The 25,347-nt window shown below is 41.1% G+C and overlaps 1 protein-coding gene across 6 annotated transcripts in view; it reads right to left on the minus strand.

Moving 5' to 3' along the window:
* Positions 1-25,347, minus strand: part of ATP6V1H (ATPase H+ transporting V1 subunit H) — a 159,008-nt gene that overhangs the window by 9,904 nt on the left and 123,757 nt on the right. For all 6 annotated transcript variants that reach the window (XM_089678430.1, XM_089678431.1, XM_089678432.1 and 3 more), the window contains 2 exons: positions 13,288-13,389; positions 6,303-6,416 (listed from right to left, as the gene is read on the minus strand). In XM_089678430.1, the coding sequence (XP_089534556.1) occupies positions 6,303-6,416; positions 13,288-13,389 (216 nt within the window). The remainder of the gene's footprint in view (positions 1-6,302; positions 6,417-13,287; positions 13,390-25,347) is intronic.

Genomic DNA, 25,347 nt, shown 5'->3' on the forward strand with positions numbered 1-25,347 from the left:
GCCACTGTGCTCTTGGGAACGTTCAGTGCAGCAGAAAAAAAATGTTGATAGCCTTCCTTAGATCTGTGCCTTCCAATAATCCTGTCACTGAGCTCTGCAGGCAGTTATTTTGGCCTTATCGCTTTTGCTCTGATACAGTATGCATTGTCAGCTGTGAGACATTTTGTAGAGAGGTGTGTGAATTTCCAAATCATGTCCAATCAATTTCATTTACCACAAGTGGACTTAAATAAAAGGTGTAGAAACATCTCAGCAATGATTAAGAGAAACCGGCGGTACCTGAGCTAAATTTGAAGTGTTGTTGCAAACGATCCGAATACTTATGCCAATGTGATAGATCATTTTTTTCTTTTTCATAAATTTGCAAACATTTCTAAAACTTTTTTTCGCTTTGTCATTATGAAGTACTGAGTGTAGATTATTGAGAAAAAATGAATTTAAACAACTGTAATATCAGGCAGCAACATAACAAAATTGAAAAAAGTGAAGGGAGCCTGAATTATATATATATATATATATATATATATATATATAAATATATACCTACAGATACAGATGTGCCTTTCACTGCTTGTTCAGAATAAGTGAATATTTAAGGGTGCTCACCTGCCTGTTGCTCCTGGGTGCCCAGACCCTCCATATCAAGTGTCAGTATGGAGAGTGTGACTGCCGTTTCACACTGATGCGGTGTGAACACACATGAGATCTGATTCTGGTGCAGACAAAAAAAAAAAAAAAGGGTCCTGCACGATTTTGGTGTGGATACGGTGCAATTTGAGCCATACAAAATGTATGGCTCAGATTGCACCACACAGAAATCACATATGATTTGCACAGGAATGCAGTGGGATTCATGTGCATATCACATGCAATGTGCAGTTTGATATGGGACTGAGGAGATCAGTGGACATCCATTTGCTGATCTTTCCTATGTAGAATGAACACAGAAGAACTCAACTTTAAGCACTTCTGAGTTCAAAGCTGCAAACCACCAGCCTCCCTGCTCAGGAAAGAAGCCAACTGAGCAAAGTGCACAGAGGTGACATCAGAGGTGCAAGGGAGCCCTTAAAAAAGCTGTCACCTGCCCTATGCTACATATCATAAAGTTATCATATAGATGCAATAAAGTTACGAACTAAAAAAAGAAAAAAAGTTATGCAAAAAATGTAAGTTTTATTATATAAATTAAGCACCCCCCAAAAAAACGTAAAAGTCTTCCCTGTTCCCATGAACATGCACATACACGGGTGAGTACATGAAAAATGACAACTGTGCCACACATATTAGATGTATACTGGTTGCTTGAGATTTACTGCACCAAGAACAATATCCTTCTGTAGAATGTTTATTTTTCACTACCCCTAGCAACATCCATCATTATGAATTAGCTATAATATGGCCAATATCAAAACAACATTAGAAAGGAACTCAAGATAAAAAGAAACACCAGCATTGAACAAAGGGGTTTTTATCATTAAATATTATGTAAAGACAACAATCTAATTACCTGCATGGTTGGAAACTAAACTCGGTATGAATTGGTTGCCATCCAATAGATATAGATGGGCAGTCGCCAATATCTACAAGCTATCCGCTGGGCACAGTGCTCAGACACGGTTTGGAAACCTTCGGTGACTGATGTCCATCTCTTCTAATGAGTAAATGTTGTGTTTACCTTACCAGTCTATCTCCATAGGCTTTGCATGGTTAAGGTCATTGTTTGTGTTTAAGGACCCAGCTACAGACACAAATACTGGGAATGGTCAGATTATTTGTTCAAATCAGGCCACTCTCTAATGTATAGGGCCAGCTTGACTCACAGATGGAGCGACCGGCTGACAGCAAAATTTGGTTTAGGCAGAGGCAGTTGCTTCTAATGCCTAGTTTAGCAAACTATCACAAAAGATAAATGGAGTCAAGTTAATAACATTACTTACAGGAGATAACATAACTCTTTAAGCCATTATCCATAATGTCCATGTAAGTCTGCATGTCACAAACCTAGATGGCAAAAACCAACTATTGTAAAAATTATTTTTCCAGTGCTTCCAGAGTTTTGTTCATTTGAAATTCTGCAAATTTGTGATGTTTTTGTATTCCACACTGGTGACGCATCTTTGTAATGACATTAATTCGACATTTTATTACTGTGACATTTTAAACATTTAAACCTACAATTTAGAAGCTCATAAATATTTAAGATCTGATAAAGTTAGAAGTCAATTTGTTTAAAGTTATAAACCTCTAATGCCACTTCCCCCAAACTCAAACAGTCACTGAAATACAATACTTATCTTCACAATACCTGAGAAATGACCAGATAACAATGTTTGACAAGTGCTAATAAAAAAAGGATATAGGAAAACCAAGAAATAGTTTTTTGAAACTTGGATCTCAGTGTTGCATGCTTTTGGTATGGAACTTGCAGCTACTTACACAGGATGAGGTAGATAAGCAGAACAAGTGTTAATTATCTTTAGGGACTGTTTAGTGGTAGACCTAGGGGCAAAGTATTAAAGTAGAACTATAGGCAAAACTATATTTTTTTATTTTTATTTTGGATAGAGTAAGGGAGGGTTATAACCCCCATCAGTTTACTTTTTTGCCATCTGTGTCCCATTGGGGAGATTTACCTACACTTACTGTCCCATAGCCAAAATAGGAAGCAAGAGAAAATCCCTGCAAATTAACCTCCCTGGCGGTCTGATTATGTCAATATTTTTGAATGTCAAAGCGATACATTGGTTTGCATGGAAATTTCAGTGTCTGATGACAAATTTCCCCATGAATCACTATCGTTCAATTCTGCAAGTGATTCGAATTCACTAACGCTGTTTTCTAGCTGTTCTAAAACTGCTATTGACCTAAAGGGACGCTTTTTGGATGCAATGGACGTTCTCAAGTTTCCAGGCAGAAAGAATGGTAAAAGTACAGGCACGGCATTGGACAAAGCACTAGGGACAAAACTGAGGTGAAATGGTTTGATACAGTAATGTAATCCTAACAAATTACACTGTATTGTGTGTATGTCATGTTTTCACTTTTTTGAATCTCCCGCCGGTTCCACCCCACTGCATTGCGGCGCTTCCAGGGAAGGGAAGCTGGAAGACGGATGCCTGCATTGGTCGGAGCACACAGCGGGAGGACATCAGATGGAGGACACAGCGGGAGGACATCGGGGGATCGCAGGGACAAGGTAAGTTACACTACACACAAACACTACAGTGTAATCCCAAGTGTGGGTAGGGGTAACCATTTTTGGTACTGAAAATTAACCCTGAGCCACACTCGGGATTACCGACAGTGAGGTTAACAGAATTCCTTGGGATCCCAAGGTCTCTAGAACTAGTGTCGCCACTGGAATATTTGCTCTCTATTACTTTTCTGGGGACAAAACAAAAAATGTGAGGTTTATTTTTTCTACTTTCAATGCCAATAGCAAACAGGACAAATATAGAGGGTGAATCTCCCTAAGAGGGGGCATAGACAGCAATAAAAAAAATAAACTGAAAGGTGTTCTAAGTTTTTTTGCCTTTAGTTATACTTTAAGGGCCTAATTTTGGTGTTTGGTTAAGTGTTGAGGGGTTGAATGGTAATGTGGATCTAAAGTCAGAACCTTTTTTTTTTTCTTCAAGTTTTGGATAGATTTGTCTGGAAACCCCTGGAAGGTTTTAATTGCTGTCTGTGTCATATTCTCTAGAATCACATCCTCTGTTATCTGTGTCCCCAATACTGAAAATATGGGAAAATATTAAATTTGACACCGTAGTAAGAATAAAGAGGACATTTTCCAGTGACAAATGCCTAAGAGGACGTTTCATCACTTACTTGATTTAGTCTCACTCAATGTTGTCTCTACTGAACAGAAAGTGGAAATGGATATCTCCCCAAGATTTAATCAGAATAGCAAAAGGGCAAATGTCAGATGCTGAGGGGAGGTAGAAGGAGCAAGGCCATGATCTCTGAAGTCCAAAGCTTCAAGAAGATCAGAAATTCTGCTACCACTGTGACGATGTAGCTGAACATTTCTCTTTAGGCAGGAAAGATGAGGCATCTGTGGTCAAAGGGCCAGGTGAATGACCAGAAGACAACAAAATGAGGCAACCGTCAGAGGAGAGAGTCTCAGGGCCTTTAACCAATGTACTAAAAAGAAAAAGAAGGGGGGAAGCGCCACCTAAGTGCAATATGTAAGATACAGTTTAATCACAATCAGCTAAAAACAGATAGGAGTAAAATATATGAAAAGCTCATCTGTTATCATAGTCCACCACTCATCTCCGTCCTGCAGGTATCGTCAAGCGAATCCATGCAGCTATAGATGGCAAAGAAGTGGCTAAGGCAGGAAACCGAAAGTCCACGCCAACCAGCATGGTACGCACAGTGGATGTGACGTCCCTCGAAGTGGAGGAGGGTTGAGAGAAGCAGCAGGCAATCAACAGCTGCATGGACTCACCTAACGGTACCAGCAGGACAGAAAGGAGAGGTGAACTATGATAACAGATGAGCTTTCATATAATTTTACTCCTGTGTGTTTTTTACCAATTGTGATTAAACTGTATCTTAGATATTGCACTTAGGTGGCGCTTCCCCACTTCTTTTTCTTGCATCTCATACAGAGCTGGCCAAACTCTGAGGATAGCAGCCGCCGGTGTTTAAAGCTATACATCGTTTCACACATGGACTATGGACTGTACAGACTTTAACGAATCTCTGTTCCGTCCCAATATTGTCCTATACTAGTATACACATGTTGACTTGAGAACCTCTGTGCACCAGTTATTATTTTCATTGTAATCAATGTACTAAAATCCCCAATCAAGTTGAAGACAGAGTCTGAATTACTGAGCCCATCTGCCCAATTATCTTATGGTCTGCTATCTGTGCAGGGATGCCTTGAGGCAAGCACCTGTAGCCTGCTATAACCCTGGATCAGCAAGAGTAAACTTCTATTTGTGAGTTATTCTTCAACCTTACTAAGAATTAATTACGATTCCCAACCCTGATACTGATAACTGGTGTTTTAAGGACAGCTGTTGCCTATCCATTGCCTGACCTCATTCGCTGCAAACTAGGAAGAAGGAAGGTTTATAAGCAACCATTGTACTGCAAGTGATCCTCTAATTACTTCAGTAAACACAACTGCCATATTATATTTGGCCAGGTTACTTAGGGTTAAAAGGGAAAATAAGAAATCACATTAATTTTCAGTTAGCACAAAATCTGACTGTACTAACAGAGACATTATTTCTTCACTATGTTTTTGCTCTTGTTAGCCCACGTACATATAATCTTGCCTCTTGTTAGTCTACCGTCAGTGTGTATTATACATAGCTAGGTCTAAAAAAAAGTCCATCTAATTCAACTAACAGAAAAAAATGAACAATGAAAACATTAATACAAACAAACACATATATGTGCTAATAAAGCAAACAATGCATGATGACCCAAGTCAAAGAACCTTCTCAATTAGAATTCCCTTCCAGACTAATGTCTTCTTAACAAGAAATGTAACTATTTTGGTTTTAAAGGACAGAACATGAATGATTTAGCATCAGTTCTATTCTGCACATGCCTTGTACTAGAGGTCATACAGAAAAGGTTAAAATGCAGGCTACTGATCCCAAAAAAAGAGTGACAAAAGATACTTTGGTAAAACAAACTCAGACAGGTCTCTAAAAATAAATTAATCCAAAAAGAGAATCTTCCCTCTTTTAACAACTACCTATATGTGCAACCACAAAAATATCCCCATATAATTCTAAACGTGAACTAACAGAAAGTCATAAAGTCCGAAGTCCCAATAATCAAAACAAAATCATAAAAGCCCAGTGTCTCAATAATCAAAATGATAGAACCAAAAAAATGTAAATCTTGCAGCGTTGATTGTGTTCAGTGAATTATGTGAAAAACCTCAAAGAAAAAGAAACTCACAATAGTGCATTACCATAATAAAATCAAAAAAAAAAAAAAATTTATATATATATAAATAAGCTTACATGCACACACAAAAAATGTCTCTAAAAATAGTTCTTGTTTCCTTTTGGTTGACAGGGCAAATTAAACTTAAATTAACTGTAAACAGAACTGTGGACATAACTCTGATATATATACACACACATATATATATATATATATATATATATATATATATATATATATATACACACACACACACACACACACACACCAAAATAATGTGAACAGCATTTATTTAAGAAACACTCCTACAAAAGCAGAATATAGATGTATTATTTAAGAATATATTGTTTACATAAAAACTCATTCCTTAAACTGTCACTTACCAGTTATGGACCATCAGTTTCTGCACAGCCAGCAAAGCATTGTAACGGACCTGCTGGTCTTCATGATGCATGTGGTTCATTACCAGCTGCTTACCACCTAACTGCTCAATCACCCTGCAAGAAAGGGGTGGCATATTGATCAGATATTGGCTTGTCTATACAATTAATCTTACTGAAATCTAGGAGAAGGTGTTATTCAAAAATCGAAACACTTGTTAAGAAATATGATTGCTTAAATCTGTATGTTTTGTAAAGTGGGTAGATGAAGAATTATATGATTACAAGCCTAAAACAAAAATTAGATTTCGTGTTGCTGCTCAACATGCAATTCTGCACAACAGTTCTTTCTCTGATCCAGCAAATGTAATCTCTTGCTGGCTACTCTTGATGCAAATCACAGACAGATAAAGCAAAGGGGTAAGCAATCCACAGGCAACAAACAGTTTACATTTACATCAGCTATGGTGAGAAAAGAAAACACCATTATGCCTCTATGGGCAATATCACATAGTACATCTGCTAAATAAAGGCTCTTACATATATTACAAGATTTTTTTTTTTAACCAATATTTCTGCCATATTGTCACTGACCGTAGTAACTTATACTGCCAATTACTTGACAGCACTAGCTGTCTCCAAGTTATTTACTTGTTTTGTTGTTGCCTAATGAGTTTTACCACACCTGTTCTCAGGAAAATATGTGGTCTGCCATTTCTGACTTTTTTGGGAACTGCTAGTTTTAAGGCAGGCATGCTGATACATTTAAGTCCATTTTTCAGTAACTGGCCTAGAACTTGTATAAAGACAAAAATAACTAATTCTTCCAGGTCCTCATTTGCTGCACACTTGTTCTGAATCTGTAACAGAAGCTAGATATGACCAGAAACCAAGCATTTCAGAAGACTAGCAATGGCAACCCATATGGTTCTCTCATGACAGGTAACTTTAAGACCTCTTTCATGTAGGGCAGATTCTGTTGTGATCAGCAGGGGATCTGTGAGCTGATCCCATGCTGATCAAAGCATAGAGAGCGTATGACACATCCGAAACCACTCAGTATCTGCAGACAGGACCCAGGCAGAACCTGCTCTGCTCTATGGGTGGTTGGGAGTAAATGGACTCTGCTTTTACATGCGACTACCTCCGATCCGCTAAAACTAAACGGAAGATGGAGTCCTGTCTTTTTTTAAATTTTTTTTTATTTTAGCAGGCTTGATTGGACCTGGAGGTAGGTGGATGTAAAAAGACACAAGTTAGTTTACACTCGTCTGTCTATAGAGATGAATCTATCTTCCGATCAGGTCCGCCTGAAAAATTGACAGGCAAAACTTATTGAAAAACCCATCTCAAAAGGAGCCTAACAATTAAATTAGCTTGACAGTCAATCACAAACCTAACCATGGAAATCTACCCTCAGCAGTCACCCCTCTCCTAACATCTAACTAAATCTAACTTTGACACCATAACTTACCCTTAACAGTTACCTGACATCCTGTTAAACTAGCCTTTACCTAACCCATAAACCCATGCCCAACTAAGCTGCTCCCCAAGGCCAATGTATTCTGCACACAAAACACTATCTGAACTACTGGTACAATACTTACCTTGAAATGGGAAAGTACCACCAGTGGTAGCCAACAAAATGGTGGCTGCCTGCACATTTTGTTGAAGACTACCAGAGCTTGACCAGCCAATCCTGTGTCTTGAACAAGCCTATTCACATGCTGAACATCTGATACAGTTTGGGGGGACATTTGAGAGGTACTATTTTGATTGTTCTGGACCAGTAGTAACAGGTCCCATACATCAGTATATGAAGCCACACTTAAAAATTCAGAATCCATATTTCCAAATTAACATCAGGAACAATTTAAATTCGTGAAGATATTGTACCTTAAACCAGTAATAAATACAAAACCTAAAATGTTTTATATTGCAGGTTAGCAAATCATTAGATGTGCTGGCTACATTAGTTTTTTGGGTGTTTTTTAGGATTCTTCCCCTGTTTTCCCCTGGTGATCTGACTGGTAACATATCTCCTGTATTAGAGTGGTCCCACTCTCAATGAATGAGCACAATGAATACAGTAAACAAGCAGAATTTTCAGTCTGGGGAGGGGAGCAAAGAGTGTTAGATGTACTAGAAGATTTAATTACATTACGTAATTGATGCCAAACCCCAGATCAAACTTTATAATCAGTTACAGGTTTTACATGAATAAATAAAAGCTCAGAGTGCGCATGCGCAAGCAGGCAGGACAGACATATCCACCTGAAGCTCTGCCACACTTGGGGGAGGCCAGCCTCTCGATCTCCGCTCCCAGCCCGCAGCGTGTTATAAGCGGGCCTGGTCGCCATGGCAACCCCCCTGGCACCCGACAATATGGTCCGGGGAGCGACCCAACACCAGGCGCCGCCGCATATTAAGCCCATTAAAGAGGCTTTAGCAAAACCCCCATCCAAGATGGCCACCGTGCCTGCAGCAGGAGGCAAGACACAGTCACAGCCATATGCAGCCCTGAAGCTAGCTCATCCCAGCCCTTCCTGCACTTCAGATGGTGAGTCTGACACTGACCTGGCGACCCCCTTACATGCTCCCATCACTGACCCATCTACACCTGATCTTCTCATGCGTTTTGAAAGGATGCTACATAAGGCCCTGAAACAAACCTCAGACCGCATCACTGACGAGCTGTCTAGGGAAATCCGTGAATTGGGGCAACGCACCGCTGACTTGGAACAAAGGGTCGATGACCTTATTACCTTATTTCAAACACACTCAGATGAGCTTGAGCTTTTACGTGACGAGAATGCAACATTACAAACTCGTCTTGAGGACTTTGAAAACCGAGCTCACTGCTCAAATTTACGGATCCGTGGCCTTCCGGAATCTATCATATATGTCCAATCCACTGTCACGGCCCTGTTTCAAGAGCTAGCCCCTGCAATATCAATAGAGCAACTAGAAATGGACAGAGTCCACAAAGCACTGGCTCCACGCCGCACTGACGGCCCCCCACGCGATATCATTGCTAAGCTCCATTTTTTCCACTCCAAGGAACAGCTCCTCCAAGCCACCCGCAATGCAGGCTCTGTGTCATTCCAGGGCCATTCCTATCAGCTGTTTCAACACTTATGCCACACAACGATCTCAAAATGCAGAGCTATGAAGTCCCACCTTCAAGCACTCCAACAGCATGGCATACCTTATAGATGGAGCTTCCCATTCGCTGTACGCTTCCACTTTCAAGCCCGAGACTACACCTGCAAGACCCCTGAGGACCTCCTCGACACATTGCGAAGTCTCCAACTTCTTCCATCTGCGCCCCCCCCTCCCCGAGGGCTCCCGTCGACAATCCGCATCCTGCTCCCCACTAAAACCGCATCCTTCTCATCTCGCCGCTGATCAACTCAGTGCCCACAAGAGAGGACATTTCTCCTCACCTGCTCCAGCCCACCAAGACTCCATGGACTGATGCTTACTTGACCGCTTTGGCCCCCTTGTCTGCACACCACCGGTTGGAGCAAACCTGCCTGTTGCACACCCTTGGTCTCCATTTTCTATCGCCCCACACTCAACTGAGGAACTTATGTATCCTTGCTGACAACTAACCCCAACTGTTAAAAATGTATCTATATTGTGTTTTTGTATTGTTTTTTTCTTTCACTCTAGCTCCCCCCTGCTTTGTACTTGATTGTATGTTTCTGTTAACAGTTGTGCTTATGCACCCATTTAAGAACCCTGATCCGGGCCACACATACGAATAGGTCATGTTAATGCCCAAAGGCACGTGTCGCCTGACTCCAGGTCCCCCAGATTTCCCCGGGAACTTAGATTCTGGCTTTATTTGCAGGAACCTAACACCGTATGTTTACACACTTGCTGTCTTCCCCTTGGTGCACATAACTGCGCACTCGCCACTAGCTCTTGCGGTATAGCATTTTTGTACTGCTCGGGCTACTTAGGCTGGGCCTCTCTTCCTTACAGAGACCCCAGGGATCACCATCTGGGTTACGATAGCCCCCGTTACTATAGCTTTATGCCCCTCCCTACACTTACTCCCCCCTAACTTTACTAACTCCTTACACCCAAATCTTCACAATTTCTTCTCCACCGCTCGAGACAATTTCTTATCCGCCTTGACGAAGATTTATTACTGCAGACTTCATCACTCATTCCTCTCATGGGTTCCCTGAATATTCTTACCCTGAATGTTCAGAGTCTTAACATACCGCAGAAGCGTAACAAAGCTTTCTGATCATTTGCGTCACACAAGGCACACATTGTATGCCTACAAGAGACACATTTCTCTACTACATTCACTCCTAAATTTTTTGGTCCCCGCTACCCGCAGGTCTCTCATCGCCTTCCACCGCACAACCCCCTTTACACTATTTTCTGAAATCAAAGACCCTGAAGGGCACTATCTTCTCCTGACAGGAATAATGCTTGATTCAGAAATAACCATTAATGTTTATTACGTACCCAACCAAGGTCCACTACCGTTCCTCTCCCATCTGTTGGTGGTTATTGACCACCACAAACGTGGCACTCTCTTCATCTGCTAAGATTATAATTGTACGCTTTACCCCTTCGTTGATAAGTCGCCCCAACCTTCCCTCCCACCAGTCTCCAAACATGATTTTCAATCTCTACTACACCGTCACTCTTTGGTTGACACCTGGAGAGAACTAAACCCGGCAAAATGCCAATATACCTTCTACTCTCATCCTCACAAGACTTTCTCACAAATTGACCATATCCTCACGATTGTCCGTTCCTCCCCCACCTCTTGACCTCCGCAATCATACCCATCAAGGTTACGCAGGCTATGATCCATGCTAAAATTGAAGCTACCATTTTAGATAATATCCCTAAATTCATGGTAATCTGGAACCAATGGATGGAATGTTTCCTTCCACCTAACTTTGACGATTCCCTCCTCCTTCCTTGATTTTACTACCCCCACTGCCTTGCTACTCCATCAATCTGCTCTCCATTATCTTCAGTCTCGAACACCCTTATAGGATCCTAGGATCACACACTACCCTCCCACTCCTCTATCCTCTTCCCAACTCTTCCCCCTTCTAACAACCATCTTTATTCTACCCCCCCCCCTCTTCTCTCTTACACCCTCACAATAGCTTTCTCTTTTCTTTCCCCAATACTCTCACTTGAACTTAGGGAGAACACCCCAGTAACCACTTTATTCTAAGCCAACATATATGTCAAAATGCTTGCATACAACTATGCCTTCTCTCGTTCATCTAACCTGCAGCTTTTTGTATTTTGGTGCTTTTCTCCCCTCCTTCACTTGGACACCATATCTGTTTTCACAAATTGCTTTGTACAAATGTCTATAGATTGTCCTATGCCTATGTTCCCACCCCTTGAAAACCAATAAAACATTTGAACAAGAATAAATAACAGCTGATCATTTTAAGCACCCGTCAGTGGTAAATGGTTTGTCTCATCCCTGTAACTGATGCATCTGCAGGACTGCTTATTCTTTGGAAAAACAGACTTAGTGGTTGGATCACCAGATGAAAATAAAAGAAAGAAGCCTAAAAAAGAAAACTAATACAGCCATCACATCTATCAATAAATATTTGGTTTTGAGTTTAAAACTGCTTTACCATAAAATTAGTAATGTTATGAGTATACAGAACTTTGTTTACAGCTTCATATCCACTTTATACAAACTAAGTCTTCAAAAAGGGCTCCAGTAACCATAGTAATAGAACAATGTCACAGAATAGCAGAGAGCTGTAAGAACCTTGGAGAAATGTACAGGAAAACAACTAAAGGTGACAGTGGCGGAAGAAACAAGAAACTGCTGAAAGCTGAAGGAAAAGAAAAGCAATGCTGTGATGTAAACTTCACACTACTGGGTTTTTTATTTTTTGCTTAACAAATGAAAAAAAAGCCAAAGATTTTTTTTTTAAAGTTTCTTAGTTTCTGTTGTACAATTCTGTAAACAAGTAATTTTTCTCCTTCACTGATGTGCGCTGATGAGGCTGCACTGATGGGTACTGATGAGGTGCACTGATGATCAGTGCCCTGATTATCAGTGTAGATGTCCCTGTGTGAACTGCCGCTTACCTGCTCTCCTCTCCTCACGCACTTAGTGTGAGGGGAGGACTACCAATTACTGGCAAATCCTGTTTACCATGTGATCAGCTGTGTCCAGTCACAGCTGATCACATTGTGAAGGGCCGCTGTGATTGGCTCTTTACCTCGATTTGTGATCAGCTGTGTTTGAAGGACACAGAGATCACAGAGTGCGCCCGATACGCACCACAGGGACAGGGGAGCGCAGGGGGTCTGGGAGGACGTCAAAAGACGCCCTCCCAGACCTGGATGACTGCTCTTGTACCAGTCATTCGGCTATAGCGCAGTCGGAAAGAGGTTAAACTATAGCAATGTGAACAGCAATATTTCTTAGAAAAACAAGAGAAAACGCTACGCATATACTGTACCTGCAAAGTCCTACCAATGTAATCACAAAAACAATCAAGTGTATCAAGGCAACCTACCAGCAACAGTTTTATATGTATATCTAAGGGCAGGGATAGTAGTAAGCTGGGCTGACCCGTTCCATAGTTTTTGCAATAACAGGTTTGAAATTTTCCAGGTAATTATCATCATGTGTACGGAAAGAATAAGGGCCTTTGATTATGGGCATTTGTCCACATCAGACAGATTTTTTATTCAAATGCAAGTCTATGAGAATGCAAAAAGCACTTGAAATAGGTCAGAAGGAAGTCAACTGCAGGTCAAATACATCTGTCAGTGAATTCTGAATGATTTCAGAAGGTGCATTTACATGAATTGTGAAGGTTATTATACACAGTGCTGTAAATTGTTGGCTAAGTATATATTAATTTTTGGGGTAGTATACATTAATGTTTTTCAATAACCTACTAAATAGCTATAAAAAATGAAACTGTAAATCACTGGTGCCAAATACATAGGTTGAACATGCCTTTTTCCTCTGGGGTAATGTCGTACATACTCTCCTACGTCATGGGCAGCCACAGCAAGGACTTGAGGGTCATCAGAGACTTCCAAAAGCTTTGTTAGGATTCTGTAAAATATTAAAAAAGATAGGTCAGAGCAGCAAGGATTCGCAAAAGAGTAATGAAATTTGTGACCTTTACATTATAGCAGACATGTATAAAAGCAACAATTCATACACACCACAGCCTAAGAAACCAAACCCATTAATTTAAGTGTGTAAAGCAAGATGTATTTATTAAAAAGGTAGATAAATGAATGTTGTAATAACAGAAGACTTCTCTAGGTTGGTAAGAATCACCGTTTGTATCATTGGAAGGAATAGTGCCCCATTATAGGTGTAAGTGGGAGAAATGGTTTCCCCATTGATGTAATCTGGCAGAATAGTATCTCATATCAGTGGGAGGAATAGTGCCCCAAGGGCTAGAAAAAGGCAAGGGCCACATCAGGCCCCGGGGAAGCAGCTTGGAGACCACTGCTCTAGACTATTTTAGTTGGATTGGGCAGTTATTACATGCACCAACAAACAGCACCAACTGAAGAAATAGTCTACTGAGCAAATTAGATATTAGGCATCTTATCACTAGATTAGCTGTGCTGAGTGAATTTTTTCTCACTTCACTGAAATAGGCGGAACGAAACTTAACTTTTAGAAAACTGAGAGCAGGCAGCTTTTAATGCAGATCAGACATGCTAGGTCCCTTTTGCAATAATACAAACAAAACATTTTACAGCACACTTACCAACAAGCCTGCAAAACAACCGAATTAGCCCTGTCTAACAGTTTGCGTTAAAAATACAGGGTTTTGTTTGCACACATTCACAATTATATACGTAAGCCACAGTGTCCGCACCAAGGGACCTCTGTAAATTCTGTGGTCCTAACTCCAAATTTCCAGAGCCCCCAAAGTAGGAGTACATATAAGAATGTATAGATTAAGGGCAGGTGTGCCTGGAGGTATCCCACTCCTCCTTAAAGGCACAGGGACACAATGTACAGCAAGAGCACAATGGCAGGAAAGGCATCCCATGCGTCCCTGCATCCAATTCGTAGAACTGTATAAGAAAGTGGCAACCACCCCAATCTATAACTGGCCTAATACACTCCGACATGCCTGCTCTCAGTTTTCTAACCACTTCCTGCCTTTAGGATGTCATATGACATCCTGGACTTTAAGTGGAGATAAAAGGATGATGCCTGCTTTTTTTTTTTTTCTTTTAAGCCAGCAATTCTCTGTAACGTAAAAGCAATCCTAGTGGCTAAATAACTGCTGGACTGCACATATAAGTGATGGGAGGGGTGCCCTATCGCCAGCTTACCATAAAGCTAAACGGGAACCTGAATGTCCCTGATCATTTCTATGGTATTAGAAGCCGGAAGCGATGGGCATTTTATTACTTTGTTTCTCCAGATGTCAACAAAGCCATTTTTGGCTTGGTAAAGCATCTGGTCACAATAATCTTGGTGTGATCAGATGCTTTAACCGCCTCCCACCAGCCATATAAGGTAATGACAGGCACAAGGCAGTTCTCTCGTTCTGCGAGGATGTCATATGACATCCTCCCACTCTAACTGCGCGTGCGCTGCTCCGGGGGTGCGCAGCATGGCAATCGGTGGTGCACTGTGTCTCTCGGACACAGCGGATCACCGAAAAGAGCTGAAGATGTTGGCTCGGTCATGTGATCAGCTGTGTCTAATCACAGCTGATCACATGTAAATAGGGAAAATTCTCTCCTCACGAGCTGTTACGCTGACAGCTCGAGAGGAGAGGAGAGCCGGTAATCGGCATTCCACAGAGAGGACATGTGCACTGATCATCAGGGCACTGATGATCTGTGTAGCCCCAGCAGTGCCACCTGTCAGTGTCCATCAATGCCAGCTCTCAGTGCTTATCAATGCCACCTGCCAGTGCCCATCAGTGACTCATAAATGCCTACCAGTGCACATCAATGCCACATATCAGTGCCCATCTGAGCTGCCTTTCAGTGTCACCTATCAGTGCCAGTCAGTGTCACCTATCAATGCCAATCAGTGCCACCTAACAGTGCCAGTCAGTGCCATGAGTGCTGCCTGTCAATGCCCATCAGTGCCTCCTCCTTAGTGTCACCTATCAGTGCAGCCTATCTGTGCCCATCAGTACAGCCTCATTAGCGCACATCAGTGAAGGAGAAAAATCACTTATTTACAAAATTTTATAACAAAAACTAAGAAAAAACTTTTTTTTTCAAAATTTTGTTGTTTTTGGTTTGTTTAGCAAAAAATAAAAAACCCAGAAGTGATTAAACACCACCAAAAGAAAGCTCTGTTAAAAAAAATAATAAACATTTAATATGGGTACAGTGTTGCATGACCGCGTAATTGTCATTCAAACTGCGATAGCGGTGAAAGCTGAAAACTGGCCTTGGCAGGAAGGGGGTAGAAGTGCCCTTTAGGCAAATGGTTAAAGGGCAGAGGAGAGATCTGGGGTCTAATAGACCTCAGATCTCTCAGTAAAGAGTACCTATAAGTGATTATTACTATCACAAGGGATGCTTACATTCCTTGTGGTAGCAATTCAAGTGATAAAAAAACATTAAAAAAAAAAATTAAATTTTTTTTTAAGCACCCCCGCGCTTGCATGCAAAGGCAAACGCATATGCAGGTCACACATGCACATGCAAATGGTGTTTGCACCACATATGTGAGGGATCGCCATGAATATTATAGCAAGAGCAATAATTCTAGCACTAGAGCTCCTGTGCAAATCTAAACTGGTAACCTGTAAAGACTTTTAAAGAATTGCCTATGCAGATTCTTAGGTACTGTAGTTTGGCGCTGTTCTACAGTCAGGTTAGGTATCTATTTACTTCGCGTAGCATCATCTTTTATATTTTACCAAACAATTGGGTATTATATTGTGTTTGTATGCACTAAAATTCATCAAACTGTATAATTTTTCAAAAAAGTTGCATTTGAAAAACCGTTGCGTGATATAAAAAACTGCAAAACCCACCAATTTATTCTCTAGGGCCTCTGCTAGAAAAATATATAATGTACACTGAGCTGTACTGGAATAAATGACTCCAGTTTACGTGTGGGATGATGTCATCCTCCACCAGCCAATCAAGAGCTTGAAAGCCCAGCACCCAGGGAGAAGACGACAGCAGCCGGATAGGAATGTAACACCACATCACTGGAAGGTAAGGGGGGTTGTATAGTGGGGAATTTAGTTACACTTGAAAATACATACATACATACTTTGGCAATGTGAGCATGCATTTTGATCAACACACACACATACTGTATATTCTTCAGCATTAGCACAGGTAAAGTGTCTTTACAATTAGATTTAGTTGCTGTTTATATTGTGCGTATAAGAAAACAAATTCCAACTTTTGGTCACTACAATACCTCATTCTTCACAGCCCTAGGCTGTAAGTACAGTAGTCCATCAGTATGTAGAGAATACTACTATCATTTTCTATACAAAGAAAAAAGTGTTCTCTGTTCTAAAGGGTGTTATCTAAAAGCAGTACATTTGGAAAGAACTCATAATTTATAGCCATTAACTCTGAATGTTAAAATGAAAACATGAAAAAGATTAATATGACAGGAACATTTCTCATTCACTTGAAATATCTATTGATACTTCTACAAAGAAAAATCAAAGCCAATTTAAAGCCTTCATTAGAGAGAATGGTTTCCAGACACTAAATTCTGTGAGCATCGCCAGACAATCTTATTTTCAGAAGTATAACTGTAAACAATTCTGGGCTGACCCACTTCAAATAACAAACAGAGAAGTAATGGGTACTGTAGTAGATATGAGAATCTTCTGATCTTTTATCAATTACAGCTATTTTTGTGTCCAACGTACTAGCAGATTTAAAAACGATAAAATCACCAACATTATGGGGGTATTTACTAAAACTGGAGAGTGAAAAGTCTGGTGCAACTCTGCATAGAAACAAATCAGCCTCCAGATTTTATTGCCATAGCTTAACTGAACAAGCTGAAGTTAGAAGCCGATTGGCTCCCACTGCTGTCCATCACCGCCAGTGAACCAATGAGGAGAGGGAGGGGGCGAGGCCGAGCCATAGCCATTTGTGAATGAATACGCAGAGCAGCGGCTCAGGAGCGAGCCTGCCTGGGTTCCCCTATAGCAAGCTGCTTGCTTTGGGGGCACCCGGCAGAAGGGAGGGGCCAGAAGCGCCAGTGGAGGACTTTAAGAAACTTTTGTTGTCATAGGAAGTACAGTTATCCCTTGCCCCCTGAACTAAATTAATTATCTTTTCCTCACCCCCAGATATATACTAGGCAACCATGGCCAGCAGGAATCTTAATTGCCTTCAGCAGAACACTTTGCCGTGTTCACTCCAGCACAGTTGAATGCCTTTGCACTTAACACTTACTTCATACTGTATTTGTTGTGTTCCAGTTTACACACCATAACTTTAAAAAAAAGCCCCTTACCTTGAATTTAAAAATCCAACTTGGCTCACCCCTTCTGTGAAATATTGATGAGGGGGCTGGAGAGGTATGTTTTTCAAAATTAACCCTGTCTGCAATGTGCTGGCAAATCATTGTCAGTTGTAAACTTGATAAGACACTGTGGCCCTGATTCACTAAGATGTGAGTCTATCAGCAGAGTCTGACCATTCAGGCAGACTCCGGTCAATCAATCAGTCGTCTGACCAGCGTCTAGCAAGCTCATTAACGAGCGTCTACTGACTACTTTGCCATTACTGAATGAGGTATCCTGTCTGGCACATCTTTAGGTGCAATACCGGATATATTCGCTAGATGGCGCATAAGCGCGGGCTTTATTAACATTGGCGTTTTCCTGATAGAAAATTCTAATACAGCTGTACTATTACATTCTGAAAATTCTCTTTTGCTATTTTTTTTTTTTTGCTGTTTCTCCAAAATGATCAGGAAAGTATTGCATTTACTAATGAATGTCATACATTCTATATTCAAATGTTAAACATTTTCACACTTATATCTCAAATAATTTATATACTTCTAATTTCCCAATATAGTTATATATCTTCATTCTCTTTAATCACATAACTATTCTATGTTAAAGACAAGTGCAGCGCTATAAATGCATGTGATCAATAATGAACGCATGTAAAAACCAAAAAGTGCAAAGAATTGCAATAATGATGTAAACTGGTAAATCGTGCTAAAATAAGTTCATAGAATCATTCCTGAATAATGGAATGTCCTTCGTGTGAGAGTACCAACTCAGAGAGTGCCTATGAATGGCACATGTGGTCTCTCCGTGACGGACAGTAGTGCATGAACTCGTGAAAGGTAAACCACCCTTGGGACTGGTCTACACTCACCAGAAAAAAAGTATTAATGTGCATGGGTTATACACATCGCACATCTGGGGGTGCAGCGGTATGCTGGCAGCTATGGGTTAGTCATCCAGCTCCATCCATCCATCCATCAGGGTGGGTGCCCAAATGGTCCTGGGGAGGAATTAGCTCAGCCACAGGAGCCAGAAAGGTGCTCAATAGTGTAGTACACTGTCACAGGGGTGGATGACCTTTCACGAGTTCATGCACTACTGTTCGTGGTTATATTTATCTTGTGTAATACCATTTTACTAGTCTATATCATTTGACCAGCGCTCGCTTTATCATTTTTAAACAATGTAACTATTCTACATTATAGCTCAAACTGTGTTTCCCACAGTGGTTTAGTGGTTAGAGCTCAGAACTTACAGCACTTGGGTCATGGGTTCTAATCCCAGTCTTAGCAACATCCCAAAAAAATGGAGATCAATTTTCTGGGTTGTGGCAGGAATATTGATCAATCAATTATGATTTTGCCTAGTGACTAGAAAGTGGATGAATGTTACTTGCGTACTGTTCTTCTGCCAATTAGGTCATGTGCAAGTTTCATGCCGTGTATATTTCATTGTAACTTTTTTCTCTTTTAAATCTGTCTCCTTATACAACTTGACCCCCTCCCCCACCCCATCATCACCTGTCCCATATGCAAATCTATGGATCACCACCCCACTCTTTAACTATCTATTTACTGATCAAGTGAATGTGTCTCATTTTCTATCAGCTACAGCTCAGATCTCACATTATTATACAATTGCTGATTGTATCTCACCACTAGTCTGATTGAATTCACAATTCCTGGTCAGTCCTGTTCCCTGACCTCTAATAACCTTTAGGGCCAGTTCACACTACATGTGTTTCAGTTGCTTTTTCAGCATCACAAACGCACAGAAAGAAGGTTATATGGTTGTCAATGTCATAGTTCACATCAGCGCTGCATTGTTTCTGCACAGAACTGTACTGGAACACATTGAAACGTCCTTGAATGTACTAAAACGCACATGTCCCTAACTACATTGAATACAAAGAAAATAGAAAAAAATAAGTGGAAGGGATACAAAAATGCAATGTAAACATGTCCAAAACGCATCCAAAATGTACTGGAACACACTAAACATGCATGCCAAAAGGGCATGAAAAAACCCCATCAGGAACACATCTAGACTGTTTCTATAGTGTGAACCAGCCCTTAGGACTTGTTCACACCATTGGTGGTGCAGAAACGCATGCAAGAACACACATTTTCCAGCACAGCAAAGAAATGCAATGCCCTATGTAGATGTGCGCAGGTACCATGATGAAAACGTTGTTGCACCTACACACGTCTATTAAAAACAGCCCCATTCACACCCACAAATACGCATGGCACCACACTATTGTGCGGTTAGGTGCGACACACTTGGAAAATAACATAAAAATAAGCCAACATGGCTAAAACATATCTTGAAAATATGGGGACTCTGATATCCGGCGACAGTCCGTTCACGAACGAGAAGCAATTCTGCACCCTAAAACCAACATAGAGGAAAGGGATGGTCAAATTGCTGTGCTGCTTCCAAACCACCTCTGGCATGCCAGGGTCATTATGCAGGTCCTCGATGCCAGTTCTTGCCTGCGGCCACAAAATATCCACTGGCCACAAGTGAAGGTGAGTGGAGGACGTGAAGGTGGATTTCTACCAGCTTCAACCGCAAGCAGTACCACTCCTGAAAAATGAGAGCAAATAATCATTGACACGTCATCATGACAGTCAATTCTCAGTGCAGGCTATCTAGAGTGTCTTTCCTTTTTAACCATTTCAAGAGTTCAAGGAAACATTCTTGGAGCATCTACTGTGTTTGGAAAGGCCAAAGGCCCCCCCCTCCCCCAGGCACACTAATGCTTATGCAGGCCATAGACGGGGAGAAAAACAGCCGATTTTTCTTTTAAAAAATGAAAAATCGGTTGTTCAAGCGGCCGACGTTACCAGCAATGGTAAAAAAAAAAAAATCGGCCGATTTTCATCCCGTCTACAGCCGGCAAAAAGTGTCCCTGCAGAGAGCTCCGCTATTTCTTTGACAGTTCTTTGACATTTATAGCGGTTGCAACAATGTATTTGTATCCATTTCGGATACAGATGTTTTTATTCGGAAACAAATAGATACAATGTTGCAACCGCTGTAAATGTCAAGGAACTGTCAAAGAAATAGCGGAGCTCTCTGCAGGGACACTTTTTGCCATACTGGAATTCCTCTCATTTTTCATCCTTCTTCTTCCTCTTCTTCTTCATCATAATCCTCTTCTTCCTCTTCATCATCTTCTTCATCATCATCATCCTCTTATTCTTTTTCTTCTTTTTGTCTTCCTCTTGCAGGTCACTGCTCATGTGCAGATTTTTTATCAGTAAAAAAATCGGCCGATTTGCCCATCATTGCCGCGAAAATCGGCCGATCGGCAAATTCGGCCGTTTTTTTCCAACTTTACCAAAAAAAAAAATCTGCCAAAATACCGAAAAACGGCCGAACAAATAGCCCACTAACGATCCGAAAATCGGCCGATTTTATTTTCGGCCGAAAAATCGGCCGATTTTCGACCCATCTATGGCCTGCATAAGATATGGTGTGGCCCTAGGGTCAATGTGTGTTTAGAATACTTCCAAAATGCACATACAAAAACACTACATCCAAATGCATGTTGCATTTCTATAGCATGTTAAACAGAAGAAAAATGCACTTACATAATGTTAACATGCGCAAGTAAAAATAGACAAAATCCACATCCTTTTATTCTGGCTTCACATACATGCATTGTGGTCTAACACCGCACTCCTGGGCAAATCACATGCAATTTGTGTGCGTTGCAATTAGAGACAAACATTTTGCACACCTCAAATTGCACCGCATCCGGGCCAAAAATGTGCAGGACCCTTTTTCAGGGTATGCACATGGGTGTGAATAGGCATGCCATCCAATTTGGCAAATCGCAATACGCTTTGTGTACCAATATTGGTGTGTTGGTAACTTCACCTAGAAAGCCGCAGCAGGTGGCATGAAGGGGTTGCGGTTGTGATGCGGTGCAGCGCTTGCACAGAAAACACTGCAAATTTCACATCGCATCTGTGTGACACCAGAATGTGCCAATATGTGGCTTGACAAAGCACAGTGGTCAGTGCAGATTATTTTCAATCCATGTTTTTTTACACTTTTCATTCACTGGTTTAACTCAGGTGATCATTAATCACAATTATCTCCGGAGATCACATGCAGCCCCTCAACCATCTACACATATCTCTGGAAATCTATACAGATCTCCTTGAAAAAAAGTCTCCTCTCCTCTTCGGAAAACAATTGTCCTCCACCTCATAAACAGGGGGACAGAGAAGACTTCTCCTTGATAACTAAAATCAGATGAATTATCTGTGCTTAATAAACATACACCAATACTGCAAATGCATTGTACTGTCCAAGGCATTGCACACGAACGCATTGCACACTAGAAATGTCAAATGCGTTAGTGTGTACAGTGCATGAGTGTAAAATGCTTTAGTGCACACTGCAGTGTACAACGCATTGCACACTGTAATACTCTGTACAAAGTAATACCGTGTACACCCACACATTGTAGACTGTAATGCACTGTACTCTGTCATGCAGGATGGAGCAACGCATTGCACACTGTGATACCGTGTACACCCACACATTGTAGACTGTAATGCACTGTACACTGTCATGCAGGCTGGAGCTACGCATTGCACACTGTGATACGCTGTCCACTGTCATGCAGAATCCAGCAACGCATTGCACACTGTTATACCATGTACACCAACACATTGTAGAATGTAATGCATTATACGCAGTATACATGTCCAGATATTCAAAGATTAGCCATGAAGGCCTAGCTGGTTACCTATTTGGCGACCGCAGATAGCCGAATAACGCTACACTGCATCCAGGCAGCTCTGGGAGGGTGTCATATGACATCCTGGCAGAACGCGCTCTCCATGATTGCTGTGTCCTAAGGACACAGCTGATCACGTGATGTGGTAAAGACCAATCACAGCGGCTTTTTACCATGTGATCAGCCATGTCCAATGACACGCTGATCACCGGGAAATGCATTTGCCGGGTCTTGGCTGCACTTTCATCACGCTGTCAGAATGTGTGGAAAGTACTGCCGAGAACCAGCAGTTATCAAAGCAGGGGTCGGCCCCGATGATCAGTGCCCACCAGTGCCACCCAACAGTTCCGCCCACCTGTGGCCAGCAGTGCCGCCTCATCAACGCACATCAGTGTTGCTAAATTACCAGTTTACCAAATGTTATAATATAAACAGACTTTTATTCATTATGAGCTATTTTGTGGTTTATCGAGCAAAAAGTGAAACTCACAGCAGCAAGTCAATACCACCCAAAGAAAGCTCTATTTGTCTGAAAAAACTGATACAAATTTAAGATGGGTACAATGTGGCATGACCGCACAATTGTCATTCAAAGGGTAACAGTGCAGAAAGATGAAAATTGGCCAGGACAGGAAGGGGGTATGAGTACCCAGTAGGCAAGTGGTTAATATAATTGACCCATCAATACCCAGGAGCTAATGTACAGATAAGTAGCATGTGCACCAAGTGAGATTCTGCTAGGCCCCACCCACAAAATTACAATTACTTGTCCCTCACATGTTATAAACATATTTGCAATGGCCACAGTTACTTTACATATAAGGATCATCTCCTCAGTTGAGAACTGTGCTCTCGCCATGTCCAAATGCCAATAAAGTTATCAAAATTTTCAACCAACACAAAACCTCCAACCACTTCTCATCCACTTACACTCCCAACAACCACTTCCGGGTGCGCGCGCACCAGATGACGGACTTCCAGGAGGATAGCTGCTCGTGCGCCATGGGGGACACCTGTTTGGCGTTTATTTGTGCACGATCGCGCATATCTATGCACGATCGCTCATTTCTATGCACGGCTATGATAGCTTTCGCGAATGTGTGTTTTAGTGATTTTTTTCTTTTTAAACCTTGGCTAATATATATTTGTTGCCAAAGGCCAAAAATCAACATACAGTGGGGACTATTTTATTACTGTAAATCAAATTGTAGAAAACCTGTAGCTGGCTGCACAGTGAATGTGACATATTCATTAGTACATAACAATATTGTGGTGCAAGCAGGTTTTTTATTTTTTTGTTTGGTTTTGAAAAAGCCAGTTTGCACCCACTTGCATATTCACGCTCTTACAAGCTACATTTGAGCAGATTATATAAGTATACAAAGTAACTATTAAGGTTGTTCATATATTGAACATAAAATAAACACAAAAACATCGGTGAAACATTTATTGATCAAATATATCTTCATTTATTTGGTCAGCAGGAACAAGTAGGTACAGTCAATATCTTGGTGAGTCACAAAAATAGGATTGATGTGGCAAAAATAAAACACTCCTGCTCATAAGAGCTTACAATCTAAAGATACTTCTAATGAACTGTGTGTGCTCAGGTTATAGCAGGAAACAAAGGGGAAGATGAATCAAGTAACATTTTCGTGCACATAAGGTTTACTTACACAATCATTTAGTATAAAGATCCATTCACAAAAAAAGTCTACACATCAAAATATAAAGAAAACAAGACATATGTGAAAAACCCCTCCCACCTCTACAAATCCCCTCCCACCTCTACAAATCCCCTACACATACATTTGTCAGCAGGTTTGTAAGAAAAATGCATTTGAGTCTAAATAAGCAAGCAAAATTAAAAGAGCAGATTTTAAACAAAACGATTGACATGTGTGAGGCTTTCAATGCAAAAAGAAAAAACACAATCATTGTGCAATAACACACAAACACACTTTACAAGGCCAAAAATATGCAAACATTTCCAGCCCACTTCCAAACACAGCCTGAGTGGTGTCTGGGGCAATTCAGCACAAAATCTCTTCCTCCCCCAAACCACTACAAGCAAGGACTTAGTCACAAACCACCCGGCCTAGTAACAGGCCAAATCACTCCCTACTGCACATCTTTATATAAGCTAGGTTGTATTTGGAGCATGCCAAACAAGGCCCCACACCCAATGAAGCCACACCCACCACTGACCTTAGTTTGGTCAGTGAAAGTGTTTTCACCTGATGAATCCGCTTCCTACCTGCATTAACCCTTGGTATACAGGCCCCACAAATCAGAAAGATATATACAGTGAAATGTACGTGTGCAGCATACAACAGAACATTGAGCAGGGATGTGAAAGGGAACCCCAATTGGAACCTTTATTGCTACTATGGTCACAATTCCCTCCAGATTCTCGCATGAGTTAAGACAGTCACATGACCACATCTTGTATGCAATACTGAAAATGACAAATCGATTTGACTAGTATGGTGAATTTCCCATCAATTGGTAAAACACTCCAGAAATCAAACATCACCAAACATTACACTCTGGGCAAAGCTGATTTACAAATCATGCAACTTACAGTAAAGTTGACCATTTCAATGCAATTTTCAAGACATCTGACACAGATCTCTATGCAAATTGCCACTAAAGTAGTACATGTACTACTATAGAAATCAGTGTTTGAAACGCACCCATGTGGTCGCTCTAATAGCAGACAATAGGGTGCGACTTTGCAGACGATTTACAGCTTGCATGTTGTGCAAATCACATGCCAAGTCCCACTCAATGAGCACGCTATTGGAGC

Source organism: Staurois parvus, unplaced genomic scaffold, assembly GCF_062004578.1.
Source record: "Staurois parvus isolate SC_StPar_1 unplaced genomic scaffold, SC_StPar_1.0 ptg000205l, whole genome shotgun sequence".
NCBI classification, from domain to species: domain Eukaryota; kingdom Metazoa; phylum Chordata; class Amphibia; order Anura; family Ranidae; genus Staurois; species Staurois parvus.